Raw genomic sequence first — 22,459 nt, 5'->3', positions numbered from 1 at the left:
TTAATTTATCCACCCACAGAAAGTTTTTCAGATGGGGTGGGAAGGAATGGGGGGAGAACATGTCTATGAGCTTCCAGTGCTCATCTCTGTGGCTCAGAAGCCGTCAATAGCTGGAACAGAAAACGTCCTCACATCTGTCACACAAACACACCCCATGGAACCAAAAATAAACCCCACACTGATGAAAGCCAGCATGTCGAAAGATAATTTTAGATTTATTTGAAGACTGCAGAGACAGTCTCGCTGAAATTTTAAAACCACACCCCCAGAATACCCAACCCCTTGTGATTATGCTCAGCCCTGCTGAGGAGGCAAAAACACTTCATTCCCTTTTACAAACCTCCCAGGCACCTCAGCTCTGTCTCCAGAATGGGGAGAGCATTCCTGAGTTACCATGTGACCCCGAAGGTCAGCCAAGTCATAGCTGAGCCGACACCCACTGTCCAATATCCACTAATGGAGTTCACATATTTTTAACTTTCAGACACACACAGTTCAGCATCACAGGCTCTGTCCAGACACACTTGCCAAATTGCTCTCTTCTACCCTACCTGAGGGTCAGCTCTATGGGGACAATAACTGTGTGTTACTCAGCACCTCTGAAATCCCCAGCACCTTTCGGGGTGCTCTCCACCTCCATTTGAAAGAATGACAGCTAGCCAATTTTTTAAACTTTTGAAGAATGAGCTCAGATTACAGTTTAATCAAGTCACAGAACCATCCTATTAAATTTCTATGCAGAGTATCAAGATTCAGCTATTCACAGTATCTATGCATTGTTTCCTGTTCCCATCGCTCTGAGGCTACTTTATCTTCTTCCATTCTTCGTTGTGCCATTTCTCTGTTCCCTCCAGCCCCATGTTTATGATGGCTGACAATGCTTGTTTCCAAAGCTCTTGTCTGTTCTATTTATCTGCAGGGTACTCCAAGGCCCTGTCTGTGGACAGTTGCTTAACAGACGCTTTAGATGATTGCAGAAAAAAACGTGTCAGGAAAAGTTTCATTCTCACATCTTATCATTCTCTCCCATCCACAGCCAGACCAATCCTAAAAGAGATCCAGCTGACACCTGGTGCTCCCCAAAAGGTGCAGGTAATGGATCCTCACAGACCAAGGGCAGTAAGTATTGTTTCTAATTTGCTGCCTCCTGGCAAGCTCATTATTACTGGACAAGGATCAAACCTCTTTGTCCTTGGTTCAGACTCAAAAAAAGACTCTCAGCAGGATATCCATTAGTTCAAATTGCTGCCTCCAGTACAAAACGATTTCCCACCACTATTTCCCGGCATCCACTTGTATGGGGGAGGACTCCTTGCTTTCTCTCACATGTTATGTCTGGATGAAATGTAGACCAAAAGACAAAACTGTTTGGAAACATGTCTCCAGAGTCATCCTAACTTGGAGGGGAGGGAACTCAGAGGATTTAAGAGGCAAAACCTCAAAGCCAGTTCCCCACAGGAAGATTCTAAAAGGCCATGGTGAGAATTTTCCCTCAGTTCTACAATGGGCTTGAGGTTTGATGGTCCCAACCCACTTTTAATCTCAAAAACTTCCTCCTTGATAATTTGACACATAAGGTAAAACAGTACCATGAACTCAGTTGCTATACAGAAAGAGAACTTTTGAAAAGCACTCCATCTCGGCTGGATTTTTAAAAAGCACTCCAGAATCAAAGAACTGAGTCAGCAATATTTTCTTGTTATTGTTAATTTGACACTTGTTCTGACGCAAAAGCATACAAGCTGAGAACGGAGAGTTCTACTTGGGGTTTCAACATGCCTTTGCCAGCCCCTGATGCGGGTCTCAGGTACAGTGTGCCCTGAACATTCAACCACTAGATATCAAAGGAAAATCAAGAGCCAGACTCTCCAGCTTCAGCATGAAGACCCGTCATTTTACACTGGGACAAACTGTACAGTATTTTGGATCAAAGTGGAATATTTTTCACTGATGATGCTTGTTTTAAAAAGATGGTTATACCAAACACAACCTGAAAACAAGTTCTATTTTACATGCAAAGCCAGTGAATAAATAAATACTAGTTTTGTGGCTACCTCTGTTTTCTACTTCAGAATAAGTCATCCCTTGAGCTCAGTTTCTGGTCATCACAACAGGAAGGAGGCAGATGGGAAATGTAACTAAGCTAAGATCGCTGCTGAGGGCCCCAGGCAGTGCTACTTCCACAGGTAATACTTCTTACCACTGGGCCCAGAAGAAAGTCTAGGAAGTGGAGGAAGGATATGCTTGATAAAAGGCATTTACTGTGACTTCTGTGAATATCTGACCAACAAGCAAACCTACTTGCACAAATAGGAGACACACTGGCCAGGCGACCAGCAGCCCTGGGTTCTAATCCCAGATATACCTGGTGTCTCAGTTCTGACAAGTCACTTCATTTCCGGGGCCACAGCTTCTCACCTGTCAAAAGACAGGCTGGTTAAGATGACCACTTAGAACTTTTCTGCTTTTAAAAATTCTTAACAATGGGCTAGGTGTGGTGGCTCACACCTGTAATCCCAGCACTTTGGGAGGCTGAGGCAGGTGAATCACCTGAGGTCGGGAGTTTGAGACCAGCCTGACCAACATGGAGAAACCCTGTCTCTACTAAAAATACAAAAATTAGCCGGGTGTGGTGGCGCATGCCTGTAATCCCAGCTACTCAGGAGGCTGAGGCAGGAGAATCCTGTGAACCTGGGAGGTGAAGCTTGCAGTGAGCTGAGATCATGCCATTGCACTCCAGCCTGGGCAACAAGAGTGAAACTCTGTCTCAAAAAAAACCAAAAATTCTAACAATGTATTCAAATTATATCCTAAGCAATATATCAATGTAACAAAATTACATTTGTACCCCCATAAATTTATACAAATTTAAAAAACAAATTATATCCTAAAAAAATCACTGTTTTCTCTGTAGAACACTTACCACCACCGTATTTGCTGTCTCTTCTCAAGGCAGAACACTTGCTTTACATATGAGCTGCAGCCGTTTTCCACTCATCTCTTTAACTTGCTCCTTTAAGGAGCCTTGTTTCAGGCATTTTTGGATCCCTGGAACCAGTACAAGGAGGGCTTCCCACAAGGAATATTTACCATTATGGCTTCATATTTATTTTAATTCTTCAGGTTAAAAATAGGAAATAAAGTAGCTCATCTCTCCAGTTTCAGAGTTTCAAACATAACGAATCAAAGAACTCTGTCAACTCCAAGAACCACTCAAGTATTTTAACATGTCACTGTGAAGGGACTAAAATATGAGCTTATGAATAGCCTTTGGAAATCCAAGTTGTTTTTAAGGAAAGTAGCCACTGTATTAACCTACAGTCACTACACTGTGGTGACCCCAGAATTTAGAAACAGGGTATCATCTGGGAGAAATGTAGCAAACAGCACCTTCAGCTCAGCCTAACTAACGGGCTAAGTGATCTAGAGAAAGAAGTCTGAGGGCAGCTGGGCACATTTGGGAACTACCCAAGTTCAAACAAGGCAAATGTAATATACAACACCAGGGAGGGGGGCGTGGCTGAATCTTCGTGACTGACTGGAATGCTGAGTGGAAGACTGAGACTTTTATGTCCAGTCTGGGGAAAAGTATACACAGGATCTAGAAAAGCGAACATGCAGGAAGAAAGAATCTACCAGTGTCCTCAGCACTGTCCTGAGTGAAGGGTGTCTTGACAAGCAGATGCACATATGGGGATAGGATAATCAAAGCCAGAAATGAACAAGCTGCCCCGGGGGAAAGTAAGCAAACAGGAAGGGCAGAGGGCAGTGTTAGAGGCACAGGCAAAGAGAAGATGACTGCCTCACACACATTACAGTGACTAAAATAAAAGAAGATGTACCATTAAGTGTTGGTGAGGGTGTGGAGAAATGTGAACCTTAATACATGACTTCATCCTGAATATCTCACATTACTGGTGGGAATGGAAAATGATGTAGCTACTTTGGAAAACAATATGGCGGTTCCTCCAAAGCTTCAAGTTACTACACAATCCAGCAATTCTGCTCCTAGATATAAACCCAAGAGAAATGAAAACATATGTCCATACAACAATCAGTACATGAATGTTCATAGCAGCATAATTTATAATAGCCAAAAGGTACAAACAACCCAAACGTCCATCAACTGACAAATGGATAAATAAAATATGTTATAGGTATATTTATAATCCCAGCACTTTTGGAGGCCAAGGCGGGCAGATCACTTGAGGTCAGGAGTTCGAGGCCAGTCTAGCCAACATGGTGAAACCCTGTCTCTACCAAAAATATAAAAAATTAACCAGGCCTGGTGGTACGTGCCTGTAATCCCAGCAACTCAGGAGGCTGAGGAAGGAGAATCGCCTGAACCTGGGAGGCAGAGGTTGCTGTGAGCCGAGATCATACCTCTGCACTCTAGCCTGGGCAACAGAGTGAAACTCCATCTCAAAAAAAAATAAAAATAAAAATGAAATATGTTATATTCATACAACAGAGTATTATCTAGCCACTTAAAGGAATGAAGTACATATGCTACAACCTGAGTGTGAGCCTTAAAAACATGCTAAGTGGGCTGGGCGCGGTGGCTCATGCCTATAATCCCAGCACTTTGGGAGGCCTAGGCAGGTGAATCACATGAGGTCAGGAGTTCGAGACCAGTCTGGCCAACATGGTAAAACCCCGTCTCTACTAAAATTATAAAATTTAGCCGGGCGTGGTGGCAGTCACCTGTAATCCCAGCTACTTGGAGGGCTGGGGCAGAAGATCGTGCCACTGCATTCTGGCCTGGGAGACAGAGCAAGACTCCATCTGGGAGAGAAAGGGAGAGACAGAGAGAGAGAGACACACACACACACAGACAGAGAGAGAGAGAGAAACAAAGAGAAAGAGAGAGAGAGAGAGAAAGAAAGAAACAAAGGAAGGAAGGAGGGAGGGAGGGAATGAGGGAGGAAGGGACGGAGGGAGGGAGGGAGGGAGAGAGGGAGGCAGGGAAGGAAGGAAGGAAAGAAGGAGGGAGGGAGGGAGGGAGGGAGGGAGGAAGGAAGGAAGGAAGGAAGGAAGGAAGGAATCGAACCAGGCACAGAGGGCTATATATTATATGATTCAATTTATATGAAATATCTAGAATAGGCAAATCCACAGAGATGAAATAGATTAGTGGCTGCCTAGGGCTGGGGAGCTTGAGGGGAAGATGGGGAGGGAGTAGACAGTGTAACATGGAATGAAGGAAACAGATCTAACATGTTTCAGGCTGGGAATATCTATGGCTCTTCCTACATTGGCCTGGCACATTGAGCTCTCAGGGGAGAAAGTGGGGGCTGCACAGGTCACCCATCCTTCCTTCTCCAGTACAGGTTTTAGTGGCCCCTACTCCCTAGGAAACAAAAACTTTCCTTTCTCCTCCCTCCCTAAACACCCATGTGGCTTCCCAGGGTGCCTAAATCTGAATCTTCCTCAAACACAGAAGTTACACCTTGACTTAGCAGTTTGGGTCGGCAGGCTTTACTTTCTTGCCCACTTTTTTTCCCTTTGCATTCTACATTCTAAAATGGACCTTTTTTTTTTTTTTTTTGAGACGGAGTGTCACTCTGTCGCCAGGCTGCAGTGCAGTGGCGCAATCTCGGCTCACTGCAACCTCCGCCTCCTGGATTCAAGCAACTCTCCTGCCTCAGCCTCCCGAGTAGCTGGGACTACAGGCATGTGCCACTACACCAAGCTAATTTTTGTATGTTTAGTAGAGATGGGTTTTCACCACGTTAGTCAGGATAGTCTGGATCTCTTGGCCTTCCGATCCGCCCGCATCAGCCTCCCAAACGGCTGGGATTATAGGCGTGAGCCACCACATCCAGCCCTCTAAAATGGATTTTTAATCCCCCAGGTATCAAATCTCATGAGTGTGTACCTGCTTAAACGACATAGTTAATAACAAGAATGACCTGCAAAATAAACAGCCCTTATGTTTTGAGATGGGGAAATGCTCCAAGAGAAGACAGAATCATGCCTTATTCAACCAGCACAGTCGAGCTTTCTCTGAGCCAAAGTTCTCCTGGGAAAGAAGAGTTTCTCTAAAGAAAAGAAGCAGGACAAAGTCTGGCCCAGTATCCCTTGCAGTCTCCAAACTTAAACACAGGCCACATTCTGAAACCAAGGCAAAAACTGGAAATAACTGACAAGGGAGCTGCCCTTGTGCTCCTAACCCACATACCAAAGGCCCACGCGACTCTGGCAGAACGCTGGGTAGGAGGCACTTCCACACTCCCATCTGGGCCGTTACAAGCATGCAGTTCTTTCTCCTCTTCCAGTCACAGTCTCAGGCACTTTCACGGCCAACAAAGAGGGGGTGAGGACTCCAGCAGGAGCCCAGTGTGCATCCCCACAAGGGGACCTTTCAACCCCCTCCCGCAAGTACCGCCTGAGGATGAAGTCAGCCTCTCTTCTGTAGGCCACGAAACAAGCTGACTTTGTGGCCAGATGGCCAGCCCCTTGTGAGGCGCTAAAGCTGGAAAAGGATTGGTTTCACCCACAGGGATCTCACTCCCTATGCAGGACACCCAGCCAAACCATTTGTAGATATGCACATTCAGGGCACAGGCATAGAAACATTTACAAGAGCCTCTGTGAGCAACATCAGGGTTGCCCTTTCCTCTCTTCCTCCCTCTCTCTGTTCTCTGACCATAAGTCACCCTGTGCCCACTGCCACCACCACCTCTAGGCTCACCTCCCAAAATATCTCCCTCTGCTTCCATGATGATAGCCTCCTGCTCCAAAATCTCTAATGGCTTCCCACTTACCACAGCCCACGTTCAAACACTTCACCTTGGCACTACAATTCCTGCAAGATGTGGCCATTTCACCTCCCCTCTCCTCTTGGCCCTTCTCTACGTGCCTCTCCCTCCTCTCTAGTCACACAGCCTCGTAGCTAACAACACATTCAGACCAGGTTCAAATCCCACCCCATCATTTAATAGCTGGAGACCTTGGGTGTGGTATTTAAATGCTGGATATTTCAGTTTCCTCATCTGTAGGGCAGGGGTAATGCTAGTACCTACTGTTCAGGTGAGTACAGTGCTGACGAACTAAGAAAATACAGTAAAGTGTTCAGAATAAAACCTGACACATGGTATCACTCAATAATTAGCTATTAAAATACTTATTATTACCCCTACAAGTCACTTATTTCACGAAGCCTTTCCTAGCAACACCAGTGAACATCCTCTGTTTCTCAAAAGTTCCGTAACCATCAGAAAGCATAAATACCGACTGGAATTGCTAGGAACTGTTTCATGGGGCAGGTTACTTGGATGGTAATCAGGTGTTAATATTATCATTATGAAATTCATGTCCTAAAACACATACCAATGGCTCCCAAATTATCTCTCCCTCTAATGTCTTAATAAATTCACTACTGAGGGACACTACCTATTTGTATAGTAACAGATTTTGTGTTTTTGGATGCAGGGCTTAATTCTATTAAAGAATAGAAATTTATTAAGGGCAGGGATCACACTACATCCAGTGCACACCAGAGTTCCCAGCATAGTACCACAGTGGATCATTAAGCCACCTTAATAGATTCAGAAAATCAACCTTGTTGAATTTACAAAGAGAATACTGTATTACTTAAAAAAAAAAAAAAGTAGTACATGGAAGATTAAGTGGATGCTCAGAATAAGAGTTAAAACCTACTCTTTCAGATAGAAAAATTAGCCAGCATGGCGGCTCACGCCTGTAGTCCCAACTACTCAGAAGGCTGAGGCAGGAGGATCGATTGAGCCTGGGGGGGTCAAGGCTGCAGAGAGCCATGATTGTGTCACTGCACTCTAGCTTGGGCAACAGAGCGAGACTCTTATTAATTTCTGCCTTGTTTTAGACCTTTGAAGACTTCATAACTTCTCTTCTGAATTATAAGCTCCATTTCTCACAAGTTTGAACACCCCACGGCTCGCACTAGTGTCTTACTGAGGACAGAACCAATGTTTCAAGCAGAGGGGAACCCAAATTCCACTGTAGTATCCACTATATCCAAGACCATACAACCATAATTATAAAAGCACTATGCAACAGAAAAGCTTCAGAGGGCCTATTTTAATGAATAAGAATATACAAAGTCCTGTTAAGAAAATGGTTGTTTTGGCCGGGCGCGGTGGCTCAAGCCTGTAATCCCAGCACTTTGGGAGGCCGAGACGGGCGGATCACGAGGTCAGGAGATCGAGACCATCCTGGCTAACACGGTGAAACCCCGTCTCTACTAAAAATACAAAAACTAGCCGGGCGAGGTGGCGGGCGCCTGTAGTCCCAGCTACTCAGGAGGCTGAGGCAGGAGAATGGCGTAAACCTGGGAGACGGAGCTTGCAGTGAGCTGAGATCTGGCCACTGCACTCCAGTCCGGGCGACAGAGCGAGACTCCGCCTCAAAAAAAAAAAAAAAAAAAAAAAGAAAATGGTTGTTTTGAAATATTTGAGTGTATTTAAAATAGCCCTAGTTTCAAGGCCAGGCATGGTGGCTCACACATGTAATCCCAGCACTTTGGGAGGCTGAGGCGGGCAGATCACTTGAGATCAGGACCAGCCCAGCCAACATGGTGAAACTCCATCTCTACTAAAGAAGGATACAAAAATGTAGCCAGGGGTGGTGGCACGTGCCTGTAATCCCAACTACTCAGGAGGCTGAGGTGGAAGAATTGCTTCAACTCGGGAAGTGGAGGCTGCAGTGAGCTGAGCTGAGATCGCGCCATTGCACTCCAGCCTGGGCAACAGAGCAAGACTCCATCCACCCCTCCAACAGAAAAATCAATCAATCAATAAAAAAATAAAATAGCCCTAGTTTCAGTATAGGTTGGGGCGAACATTTGCTCAGGTGTTGCCCCAGGCAATGTCATCCCTACTATGGGCAGCTCCATCAGAGCCTGCTCCGGACTCCCCTCCGCCTCCTCACTTGTTCAGCTGGGAAGATGCAGTGCAGAGTGGTCAGTTTGCAAGGGGAAATGACATTTGGACAACAAGGCTTTCCTCTCCCTCTATCTCTAGAATAAGAGCTGCCCCAAGGGAACATGCCTGCTGCTCTCTCTTCCTGGCAAACTGCACCTTTGCAAAGAAGTCTGCCCTTCCTGGGCACTGATGGTGCCCTGCTGGGTAAGTCTGAATCATTTGGGGGTTCAGCAAAAGCCTGCTTCCCTGCAGATATGAGCCACAGAGTCTCACATCAGTTTTATGATGAATAAAGGTGACGTTTGGCAACCTGCTGACATCTTAGTCTTCTTTGTCAATTTGCTTAGAACCCAGGAGGCAAAGAATGGTGTTATTTCTTGGGCTCTCTCAAAATCCTCACCACATTCCCCTGTGATCTAAGAGGCCTACTATGGGGGAAAAAAGGAAATCCAAGAAAAAGAGGTCCCACATGTATCTCTATCAGCATCACACACCAGGCCTACTTCTGACCAAAGAATGGCTGAAAATCCACCCCTCACCCATGAAGACACCACTCACCCTACAAGCAACCTGTCTAGAAAGGTGGAAAATGCCCCATAACCCATTCCCCATTATTTGTGAGAATATCTAAGCTTTATCATACTTCCCATATAGGCCAAATTAAGTGTTTCAGCTGCTATGTGAAATCCTGGCAGCTGGTCAGGCACAGTGGCTCACGCCTGTAATCCCAGCACTTTGAGAGGCCAAGGTGGGTAGATCACCTGAGGTCAGGAGTTCAAGACCAGCCTGGCCAACATGGTGAAACCTCGTCTCTAATAAAGCTACAAAAACTAGCTGACCGTGGTGGCGGGCACCTGTATTCCCAGCTAATAGGGAGGCTGAGGTAGAAGAATTGTTTGAACCTGGGAGGTGGAGGTTGCAGTGAGCCAAGATCACGCCATTGCACTCCAGCCTGGGTGACAAGAGCAAAACTCTGTCTTAAAAAAAAAAAGAAGAAGAAAATCCTGGCAGCCATCCTATAACAAAGGAAAAGGACAGAAGTGTACAAGAAAAGATTGTATATTTCATCAGGAACAGCTATAAACAAGGCTAAGATAAAATACATAATTGTCTGACAAACAGACGATTGTGATGGACAATGATGTGTCCATGATGTGTCCAATGACTAATGGACAATGATGGACAATGGGGACTCAGGGGCTGTAGAGCTGGATGATGAGAGGCTGCCTGGTGGGTACAACATGTGTTGCTCCCAGGTTGGAGGCACCAAAGGCCCTGACTTCACCACAAGGTAATATATCAACGTAGCAAAATTGTACTTGTAACCCATGAATCTACACAAATGTTTTAAAATTTAAAAATTAAAAGAAGAATTCTTCACCAAAAGCATCAGATAGCATCTACACTACTATTAAAGATCAAGCTGTTGATTGGTTTTCCTGTTTAGCCAGAAGGCACTGGATCCTGGAAAACACAGAGCAGGCTTCAGGAAGGTTCAAGGAAACCAGGTATATCCCAAAACACAGGGGGGTACATGGGCCCCATCCTCTAAATCATGTGTTTCCCACACACCCTCATCAAACGTCGGAAACAGGATGAGCTGAACACGGACAAACTTACGTGCTCTTTCATCTTGTGAGCCACAGTTGTTGACATCATGATGCAGCAGAGGACGACGACCAGAATGAAGTAGAGGGCATACATGAAGCGGGTGCTCAGGGACTGCCGAATCCTGGGGCAGCAATCACAGCAGAGAGAGCAGCCTGCAGACCCACAGCAGCAGGCCAGCTAGAAAAGGAACAGAAGGCATCTGCTTAGAGCATGATACTGCGAGAGAATAAGAAATATGGCCAGGCACTGTGGTTCACATCTGGAGTCCCTGCTACTCGGGGGGCCGGAGGATCACTTAAGACTAGGATCGCTTGAGACTAGAGTTCAAGTTTAGCCTGGGCAATACAGCAAGAACCTGTCTCTAAATATATATATTTATATATATATATATATAAATATGTGTATATATATTTTATATGTGTATATATTTATATATAAACATGTGTATATATAGAGACAAGCTATATCTAATGTATATTTTATATACACATACATACACACACACACACACACACATATATATATGTATTTTTTTTTAAACAAGGCCCAGTGCAGTGGTTCACACCTTTAATCCCAGAGTTTTGGGAGATCAAGGTGAGAAGATCGCTTGAACCCAGGAGTTTGAGATCAGCTTGGGCAACACAGCAAGACCCCATTTCTTACAAAAAAAATTTTTCTTTAATTAGCCAGGCATGGTGGCACAAACCTGCAGTCCCAGCTACTTGGGAGGCTGTCTCCAAGAAAAACATGACCAGGAAAAAAGAAAAAAATCATATTAGGTTGGTGCAAAAGCAATTGTGGTTTTTGCCATTACTATATATATGTGTGTGTGTGTGGTGTGTGTGTGTATATATATATATATATATATATGAAATTTGGTCTGATGCTAGAGCTTCTAAAACTTCTGGAATTTCCTGAGTGATAGAGGTTGACAGGAGAGTATTTCGTTACTAATGCTCTTTTCAATCATACCAGAGCTTGTACTAATGAGGCAACTCTTCCTGGGCCCCTCGACAGCTTCAGGATGGAAGGCTGGCTATATTAGTGGAACCCACCATGTGGTTTAGAGGGTTAGAACTTTCAGGAGCACACACCTGGGTGGGGACTGGAGACTGAGCTAATTACCAATAGCCCACGATTTAATCAGTCACATGTACATAATAGTGCCTCCATAAAAACCCTAATCAATGGGATTCAGAGCTTCCAGTTTGATGAACGCATCCATGCGCCAGGGGGGTGGCGTACCCCAACTCCACGGGAACGATGCTCTGGTGCTTGGGACCCTTCTGGACAACGCCCTGTGTACCTCTTCATCTGGCTGTTCATTTGTATCCTTTATAATAAACTGGTAATCACCAGTAAAGAGTTTTCCTGAGTTATGTGAGCCATTCTAGCCAATTATTGAACCTAAAGAGGGAGTGAACCCCTGATTTATAGCTGGTCAGTCAGAAGTACGGGAGACTTAGATTTGCAATTAGCATCTGAAATGGGAAAAGTCTTGTGGAACCGAGCCCTTAACCTTGGGGTCTGTGCGAACTCTAGGTAGCTAGCATCAGAACTGAATTAACTTGTGGGATGCCCAGTTGGGGTCCTGTACTGCGTCACACCACTTTACCAATGTATTCACACAGGCCTTCTGCAGGTTGACCTTCCAAGCTACAAGATGACCATTCTTCCCAGGTACCTTGACCATACGGCATGCAGGAAGAGTTTGGTATGTGAACAAAGCTTTCATCAGAATTGTTCTGGTGCTATCTTTAATGACAACCATCAACGGTTTGGGAGATGCCCAATTATTACACAGAAAAGGCACAGTTCATCTGAAGTATTATAATCGTGACTCTTAGACAAAAAGATTTCTAGAATCAGCTAAGAGCAAGAGAAGAAGCCCAGAACTAGTAAACAAAGTGGGAAGAACATGAAAAACAAAAAGTTGGGCCCAAGAAAGTGAGGGAGAAGAAAAGGAAAAATTAGTTAGACAGACAGCTAAGGTTAGTCCTCAGAGATACAGCCTAAAAATCAGCTACATGTACAAATAGAGCTACCTGGGGAAAAACTAAACTGCAGCTGCACTGAAAAGAAAGCAGGGACCAGCATAGAAGCCTTTTGTTCTTTGTGTGACTAGCAGGCTCCCAGGGAGAAGTTTCTTCCCCTTCTCCAGCATATACACAGTAGGCTCCATGGGAACTTGCACAGGGAGTGGGGAGATGGTGGGGGAGGCTTACCTAAAACACAGTTATACAAATGAGGTGTTGCACTTTGTGTTTACTCAAGACATGCCGGGGTCTGCACAGATGAGGAGAGTTACACAGACAGCTTCTCAGATAAGGGAAGTGACGCAAACAGCTACAGAGATGAGGGGAGTTTCTCACAAAAGCTTTCGGATTCAACTGTAAAAACATCGACCCACTCAGGTCCTCCTTTCCGCTGCACAGAGCTTTCTTCATTCACTCCAACTTTACCCTTGTGTTCACATTAATCCTTACTTTTCTTGGCCGTGAGACAATGGGATAACACCTTAGACAACATGAGCATCAACCCTAGACAGTTTCAAAAAGGGACTTGTCAAAATCCATGAGCCTAAGGATGAATGTACAAGCACCTAGGGTACTGGGATGGGAAAGGCTATGCCTGCCGTCATCCACCCTTGCAGGAAATAATGAGTATGTAACTTGAAGCTCAAAAGAAATGGGTGCCTTTTACACTGCATTTCTACCAGAGCTTCATGCCCCAAATGGTAAGCTTTTTAGGTTCATTAGTAGGATGTGGGCCCAGAGGAACACAGATCTCCTGCTATACCACTAACAGCATACACATCTTTTATCTGGAGAATGTGAATATTTAATAAACTATAGGGCAACAGAGGATGGTGATTAAAAGCTCAGGCTCAAAGCTTGGCTGGGTTTGTGATCTGGCTTTGCCACCTACTAGCTGTGGACTACAAGCAAGTTATTTACCCTTTAAAAACTCAAGACTCAGCCGGGCACGGTGGCTCACGCCTGTAATTCCAGCACTTTGGGAGGCTGAGGCAGGCGGATCTGAGGTCAGGAGAACAACACCATCCTGGCCAACATGGTGAAATCCTGTCTTTACTAAAAACAGAAAACAAAAAACAACAACAACAAAAAAATCAACCGGGCGTGGTGGCCAGCACCTATAGTCCCAGCTACTTGGGAGGCGAGGCAGGGGAATTGCTTGAACCAGGGAGGCGGAGATTGCAGTGAGCTGAGATCGCTCCATTGCCCCCTAGCCTGGCGACAGAGTGAGACTCCATCTCAAAAAAAACAAAAAACAAAAAAAATCCCTCAAGACTTCTCGTTTGTAAAGTGGGGGTGGCAGAAGTACTACATAGTCTCTTGGATAACCTAATCAGACACACCTGGTGCCAGAAAGGAGTCCCTGTTAAGCAAACAGGGAATGCTACAAGAAATTACCATAAACTGCAAATTACAATAAAATTTGTATGTATTAACACTATATTCTATATAAACCTAAAGCCCAACAATTCAATCTCTTGATAATGATTTGGAAGGAAGTTTGAGACTCTGCAAGGCTTCAAAGCAAGCACCAATTAAAATGCTACACCATAAACATCACTTAACAATGAGCTAAGATCACAGGCATATGGGTAAGACAACATAGCAACGGCGTGACAGATCTTGAAATTACAGGCATTTCCCTAGTTATCTCATCTACTTCATGAGACTGTCATTGTTTGAGTTCATTGTCATTCTGTACTATTTCATCGCTACAAATTTTTCCTAACCAACTCTCTCCATCTTACATCCAATTTTCTAAGCCAGCTTCCTCCAGATTCTTCTTGACTCACAAAACTAAGCCACTGCTTTGTAAAAGAAGACATTCTACTCAGGCTGAGATAAGAGAATACACAAGTGGTATCCTAACATTACTGCATGTGTGGGTGTTTTATGGGCCACTTTCCTTTACAATTCCTTCATTGATGTTCTCAATCTCTGATTTTACTGACCTCTTTCCAATCACATGCCCCAATTTTAAACACAAACACATACAACTGTCTCCTCCCACTGCTTTTGCTGGCTTTTCTCTGGGCCCTGCCTCCTGAACCCTTTCCTAACTGCCTCCTTCACTGATTGCTCCTTTTTTTTTTTTTTTAACTGTAAAATACTGTTTCACTGAATTATACAGGCTGGCCTCAAACTCCTGGGCTCAAGTGATGCTCCTGCCTCAGCCTTAGCTGGGACTACACGCACAGGACACCACGATACCATGCCTGGCTGGTTGCTAACTCTGTTACCATGTGGTCTTAGATAACCTCTCACTGTATTTCAAGTTCAAATGTGATCAACAAAATACTTATTCTATTTGGGAAAATAAGTATTTTGGAAACAGTTAATGCCTCCCACAATAAAACATTCCCACAGCTGAATCAACATTTAAACTATTATCTCCACAGAGGGAAAAATAAACAGATACAAACATCACTGTGAGCCTAATTGGAACTGATCATCTAAAGGCAGACAAATAGCAAAAGGGATGCGATTGTGGAAAATGTAAAAAGAAAGTCATATTGGTCTAACTCCATTCTATCATTAAAGTCATGTATCATTGTACGGATCTGATTTTCCAAATTTCATTTTCACTCTTACTCTATACAGTGCTATAGTATTACCAATTTACATATGTATATATATTTTTATGTGTCTATATATATGTGTACCTATACACACACATTCTGAATATTAGAATGGACTAGCCTTTTTCTACTAGGCCAAAAGTGATTTATCAAAGTAAACTATGCTAATAATTAAGGGTTCAAGCACATTATCCTTAAGCTACACATTGATATATACACCAGGTGGAAATTCAAAACAGCATCCGTAAAAGAAACATTTATGTTAGCATCTAGGGAAATCTCACAGCCCTGCTGACTGACCACTTGTTTCTGGAAGAGCATACCTTTGAATAAAATGGGTTCACATTGAGCCCCTGCCACCTACAGGGTTAAGACACTGAGCACGTCATTCACTTGCAAAACTGAAAAAATCAATTCCTGGCTGGAACTACTGGTGCTTTCACAAGCTTGGAGAGAAATGCCAGGGTTTCGTTACCCCTGGTTCCAAGAGGGCATACGGCTTTTACTGAAAAAGTCACAACATATAAAACAAATAAATATAGAATATACAACGCCAAGAGGTAACGCTAATGTAAACCATGGACTTTAGGTGGTAGTGACGTGTCAAGGTAGGTTCATCGATTCTAACAAATGCACCACTCTGGTGGGAAGCGCGGATAATGGGGGAGGCCGTGTGAGCGGGGAGGGGAGGTATATGGGAATTCTCTGTATCTTCCTCTTAATTGTGCTGTGAACCTAAAACTGCTCTAAAAAAAAAAAAAAAAAAAAAAAAACCTAAGCCTAGTTTTTAAAAATATAAATAAATAAATGAACAAAACAGTTCCTGCCCCCCAATGGCTCAGTAAATGGATGTTGGCTGAATAGCGTATGGTAAAGTCACAGTGGCAACACTCCTCACATACAGTGGCTGGCAATCCCCTCCATGGGACCAAGTTCATGATTGCATGCTACACTCAATTTCCCACGCAAGCACTGAATCACAGAGAATACTAAGGGCGTTAATTTGTAGATACTGCAAACTCTCCTCCTCCACAGGAAGTAACATTCACACATGCAAAAGGAGTCCAACAATACCTTTGGAGGGCAATGCTTGCAATCCTTCCAGAAACTCCTCTCACAGATACATTTCCAAAAAGACACAGATTTAGGTATGAGGCTGTTCATAGCAAACACTGGAAACAGCCTTATTTTCCAGCTACCCAGGGACTAGTTAAATGAATTACGACCTATACAATGAAATATTTTTTAAAACAACACGTCAGGTGTGTTAGGCTAAATTGTGTCCCCCAAAATTCCTATGTTGAAGTACTAACCCCTAGTACCTCAGAAAGTGATTGTATTTGCAGTAGGTCCTTTAAAAAGGTAATTAAGGTTCGGCCAGGTGCGATAGCTCACGCCTGTAATCCCAACTCCCAAGGCAAGTGGATTGCTTGAGGCCAGGAGTTCGAGGCCAGCCTGGCAAACATGGCGACACCCCATCTCTACTAAAAATATAAAAATTAGCCAGGCATGGTGGCGCATACCTGCAGTCCCAGCTTCTGAGTAGACTGAGGCACGAGAATTGCTTGAACCCAGGAAGCAGAGGTTGCAGTGAGCCGAGATTGCACTCCAGCCTGGGTGACAGAGCCAGACTCTGTCTCAACAAAAAAGGTACTTAAAAGGTAAATACGACCACTGGGGTGGTCCTTAATCCAACAGGACTGCTTCTTAGAAGAGGAGGACACACACAGGGACGGCACAGCAACACGGTGGCCGTCTACAAGCCAAGGAGAGAGGCCTCAGAAGAAAGCAACCCTGCACACACGTTGCTCTTAGACTTCTGGCCTCCACAAGTGAGAAGCTGAATTTTCTGTGGGGTAAGCCACCCAGTCAGTGTCACTTTGTTATGGTGGCCCCAGCCAACTAACACGGGCAGTATGCTCTACTATTTCATATCTATGTACATACACATATGTGTAGATATAAGACCACTAACACTGACTACCTGAGGAACAGGCCTGGGGAGGGACAGGGAACATCCATTATACTTATCGTTCTGCTCTCCTGGTTGGGTTTTTACCATGTGCATGCATTACTCTTATAGTTAAAAGCTGAAGAAAACTGACTACTTGAGAAAAGTAAACTATGTGTGGTGGCTCATGCCTGTAATCCCAAAACTCTGGGAGGCACCCAGCACTGGGTGGGCGGATCACTTGAGCTCAGGATTTCGAGCCCAGCCGGGCCAACATGGCGAAACCCCATCTCTACAAAAAATACAAAAATCAGCCAGGCGTGGTGGTGCATGCTGGTGGTCCCAGCTACTTGGGAGGCTGAGGCAGGAGGATTGCCTCCCGCGTAGCTGGGACCACAGGTCCAGGCTGCAGTGAGCAGAGATTGCACCACTGCACTCTGGTCTAGGCCACAGAGATCCTGTCTCAAAAAAGAAATAAAATAAAAGCAACTAAGCTGAACGATAGTGATATAAAAGCATTTGCAAATGTGGTATTGCTGTAGGTTGGGCTTTTCCTTTCTGAAGAAGCATCCCCTCCCCCAAACATACTGCAAAGGAAAATCTTTCAAAGAGCCTGGCACACCCTCCCTCCAACCGCAGGAATGGCAAAGGCTTTTCTAAATAGGAGGTGCTTTGTTCTTGGCGGGGCAAAGAATCAAAATGAAAGGATAACCTGGCTCTTGCTTATCTTACCTGAAGCTGGGACTCCCAATTACTGTTATTTTTCTTCTCCAATCCAAGGACCAGCCCTGCAACAACACACATACTACAAAAAATAAATATGTCTCCCTCTCTGTCCTCCGCACCGGCCTTGCGCACAGATGGTCCTTTCAAGGATTGATCTAGGTGTGTGAGGAAATGCTCACAGAAACATGAGCTAGGGCTGGTAGTAACTTCCAAGTACTTCTTCTGTTAAATTAAAAAGCACAATACCTTCATTACCTAGAATTTCCAGTTGGCAACAAGAAGGCCAAACATATTCCAAAATCGGCATGCACACACACACACAACACATGCACCTTAATCATAAAAGGGTCTCTGTCTCCCTCTCTCAAGTCTTACTGTCACAGTTCCAAAGGCCTGACTACCAGGTTCTTAAACCACAGCAACCAAGAGGACAAACTGCTGGGGAGAACCAGGGAAGCTGGACTCAACTCTAGTGAAGTGACCTGCCCTTCTGGGTCTTAGCTGTCATGACCTGTAAGTCGAAGGAGCCCAGGTAGACGATGGGTGGTAGATCAACAGGTGTCATCTCACATCCAACGGATGGGCAGTGGCTGCCTGAAACTGTGCTGAGGAGGATTCCTAAGGCGGAATGTTTCAGCAGGGAAAGTGCAGTGATCACTTGGTACCATCTGCCACAGGCATGGAAAGATAGCATGGTGGCATCACACCACACTCCTGTCAACCCTGCAAGAGGTAACTGGATATCCTTAGCATCCATAACTTCTTAGATGTTGAAAAACAAACTGCAACGGGCAAGCACGATGAGTCAGCCCCACAGCAAGGAGAGAAAAACAACCAAAAGGAGAAGCCAGAACTAAAAAATGGAGCAGCAGTAAGCTCTTTAAGCACCCCACATGTGAGACAAAATGGCAAATGTAAGAAGCCACGTTTGCTTGTTCTGCTTGCCTGCAGAATTTTACAAAATCCCCTTATCAGCAGAATTCCACAAAGCCCCTGGCTCTGACTGAGTACAGCCCTCCAGAAGAACGCCCTGAAGATGACCAGCAGCACACAGCATGGGTTGCCAAGTCTCTTGCCTGAATCAGGTAAGTTCAATGACCCTAGGCCTTGCCTCTTTCTGTACATATCTGACAGGATTAATGACTATGCCTCTATCATCTATAACCACATGTACTCTTGCACCCAAATCTTGATGAGATACTGCTCTAATCTAACTTCAAGCACATCTGTTGTAACATCTGAGCACTGGAAGAGCTGCCATCACTTGTCTATAAACTGCGGGCTGAAACTCTGGCTTGGAGCAGTCTAACAGAAACTTTCTGAAAGACTATCGGTTGCAATCTTCAGCAAGACTTCTGAATAAACTAGGTGGGTTTGAAAGCCTGATTTTTCTTTAGCTGACACACCAGTAATGTAAGCATCGCTCTATTGCTGCATGGTCTATGTTCTGCATGGTACCAGCTCACACACGGCAGTGTGACCACTCATATTCATGACAACGGCCCAGGCAGCACATATGTTCTGTTACCTTCATTCCACTTAGGAATGAAAGAAGTATACTAAGCAAATAAGTGCTTAGGACACTTCTGTCACAAGTATGATCCCAAAGGTGGGTCACATTTTTTAGCTTCAGTGCTTGAGTTTTGGGGAGCATGAACCCCTTGGCCATGTGGAAACCAACTATTCTGAAGGACCTGCTCCTCCTCAATGGGGCTGGACAGCCAAGTTGGCTTTCGTGTGTCTAAACTAAGTACAAACCGTAAAAGGAAGTGTGACACCACCCTTCATTCAGTCCCTTTTCCTATTTCTGGAAATACAGGAGACCTAGCAAAGCTAACGAAAGACATTAAGAGTTTTCTGTGAGCTACAAAAATTATAATACTGCTCCTTAATAAACAGCAGTGGGATGGGGCACAGTGGGGAAGTTCCTCAAATATTGAAGCTGACCAAGCTGTTAGAACTCAGGTGTTCCTGGGGATGCTGGGAGGTTGTAGTACCAAGGAAATAGAAGAAATGCATTAAAAACATAAAACTAGGTTCACAGTTTTTCATTCAAGTAAACAACACTGCATCTTTTAACTACAGAGTTCCACATCTTTCAGTAATACATAATACTACCTATGCCGTGTGAGGTATGGGTAGTATTCCTTCTCTTTTGAAGCTTTAGGGTTACCTTTGAGTCAACTGTGATGTGCAGAAGAAATGAACAATTCTCTACTTTGAAGAGCAACATTCATTGAAATTCTGGACCCAACAACCAACATTATGCGGCTTCATCTTCCCATCTCAAGCTCAGAAATAACTTCCACTGAACTTAGACCCTTCTTCCCACTGCAAGAGGGCAGTGGTGGGGTGGGGAGTGGGGGTGGGGAGGTGTTGGTAAACCCTCCCTCTTGGCACCACAGTGCCAGGTACTGTCCTTTACTGATAGCTATGCAATGGCATGGTGCGACTTAAAAGCTAGGAGAACAAGCACAAAAATTCCTCTGCTCAATAAAGGAGTGTTTTACTGAACAAACAGTGTAACTGCAGGTGGTTCCTAATTCACAAATGGTTGTAATCTAGAAAACTCAACACATACACATGTGGTTTATCTGAGGCTTACAGTGGCTTTCCCCCATACAAAAGAATACATGGCAACCTATGAAAGCTTACTAAATCAGCCAGGTGCGGTGGCTCACGCCTGTAATCCCAGCATTTGGGAGGCCGAGGCAGGTAGATCACTCAAGGTCAGGAGTTTGAGACCAGCCTGGACAACATGGTGAAACCCTGTCTCTACTAAAAATACAAAAAATTAGCCAGATGTGGTGGTACCAGGGTGCTTGTAATCCCAGCTACTCAGGAGGCTGAGGCAGGAGAATCGCTTGAACCCGGGAGGCGGAGGTTGCAGTGAGCCAAGATCGCGCCACTGTACTCCAGCCTGGACAACAGGGCAAGACTCCATCTCAAAAAAAAAAAAAAAGAAAGTTACTGAATCCATAATAATATTAGCTAGCAATAGTTAACACTTATTAAGCTCTTACTGTCTGCAAGGCACAACAATTATTATGTGTTACAATCATCCCTATTTTACAGAGATGAGACCAGGGCTCAGAGAGGGTAAACGGCAGCTTAAGATCACAGAATCGACAAGTACTAGACTTAATTTAAATCTGGTAGGCTCTTTGCCATTCTCCTCCACTTACTGCTGGCATAAGCGCGTGAACAAGACAGGTAACACTGGCCTGAAACTGGCTTCAAACCTCGGTTTCCTACAGGAGGGAGACAGGCTACACTGGAAAAAGGAAACAATTTTTCTTCCCTGCCCCTGTGTGTACAGTAACCATTCAGCAAGTATAAGAGGTCACTTCCCTTTCTGTGCCCCTTCCTGTCTCCCATGCAAACTCTGGCCTCAGTGAACATGGATGGCTTCTTCCAGTGTCTTGCCCCAAGCAGCTCAACCACCCCAATCACCAAGCTCCCTGCCTACCCCATATTAAAAGCCCTATTCCTAATTCTATGGAAATAGCCAAGCCATCCATTCAGTCAGCTAATATTTACTATACTATACATGTGCTATGTGTTTTGTCAATTCCTGGGAATGCCGCAGTAAACAAGAGACCTTGATTCTACACTCTCTAAGCAAGAAAACAAAGATATACATAAGATGACCATCTACATGACATCTATTACACATCTATTACATGTGGCTTATGAGAAGAAACCTAGATGTCCAATAAAAAGATTAAGATTTAAGATCAGTTAAATTATGGAAGGTTCATATTATAGAATATAATACACCCACTGAAATGATTATATAGGTTATACAGAAAAATTTATGGCCATGGAAAGACATCCACACTGTATAAACTAAAAATAGTTAATAAGGATTTTGGGTAAAAATATAACAAGACATAGATCAGCACTAACAACAAGAAAACACAAACTAGAAGGATATACCAGTACATCAACAGTAGTAAACAGAGTTGTAGAATTATGAGTGATTATGCTCTTCTGTATTTTCTGAACTTTCTGCAACAAGCATACATCTTATAATTAGAAAAACATTACAGGTTTCTATTTTGGAAGAAAGTAAAACATTCCTGTTGTACCTCATAGGTGGCAAGCCCTCAAATATTTGTTAAATGCATCAGCCAATGAGTAAATCAAACCCTACTTCAGCTATGTCATTGGAAGAAAACAGCCAGAGTGAACTATCACCATAAAAAAAAAAAAAAAAAAAGAAACATTAAAAAAAGAAAAAGAAAAATCTACTGTACTATACCCTTAAAAATATTTGGGCCAGGAGCAGTGGCTCATGCCTGTAATCCCAGCACTTTGGGAGGCCGAGGTGGGCGGATCACTTGAGGCCATGAGTTGGAGACCAGACAGACCAACATGGTGACACCCTGTCTCTACTAAAAATACAAAATTAGCCGGGTGAAGTGGCACACATCTGTAATCCCAGCTACCTGGGGGGCTGAGGCAGGAGAATTGCTTAAATCCATGAGGGAGAGGTTGCAGTGAGCCAAGATCATGCCACCCCACTCCAGCCTGGGCAACTGCTTAAACCCATGAGGGAGAGAATTGCTTAAACTCATGAGGGAAAGAATTGCTTAAACCCATGAGGGAGAGGTTGCAGTGAGCCAAGATCATGCCACTCCACTCCAGCCT

At 44.2% G+C, this 22,459-nt stretch overlaps 1 protein-coding gene across 2 annotated transcripts in view; it reads right to left on the bottom strand.

The window, feature by feature from the left end:
- The window catches only part of SERINC5 (serine incorporator 5), a 120,133-nt gene that overhangs the window by 57,464 nt on the left and 40,210 nt on the right, over window positions 1-22,459 (bottom strand). For both annotated transcript variants that reach the window (XM_033180161.1, XM_033180162.1), the window contains exon 2: window positions 10,524-10,691. In XM_033180161.1, coding sequence (XP_033036052.1) covers window positions 10,524-10,691 — 168 coding nt within the window. The remainder of the gene's footprint in view (window positions 1-10,523; window positions 10,692-22,459) is intronic.

This window comes from Trachypithecus francoisi, unplaced genomic scaffold, assembly GCF_009764315.1.
Source record: "Trachypithecus francoisi isolate TF-2019V2 unplaced genomic scaffold, Tfra_2.0 Lachesis_group2, whole genome shotgun sequence".
NCBI classification, from domain to species: Eukaryota; Metazoa; Chordata; class Mammalia; order Primates; family Cercopithecidae; genus Trachypithecus; species Trachypithecus francoisi.
This window is presented reverse-complemented; position numbering and strand designations above follow the sequence as displayed.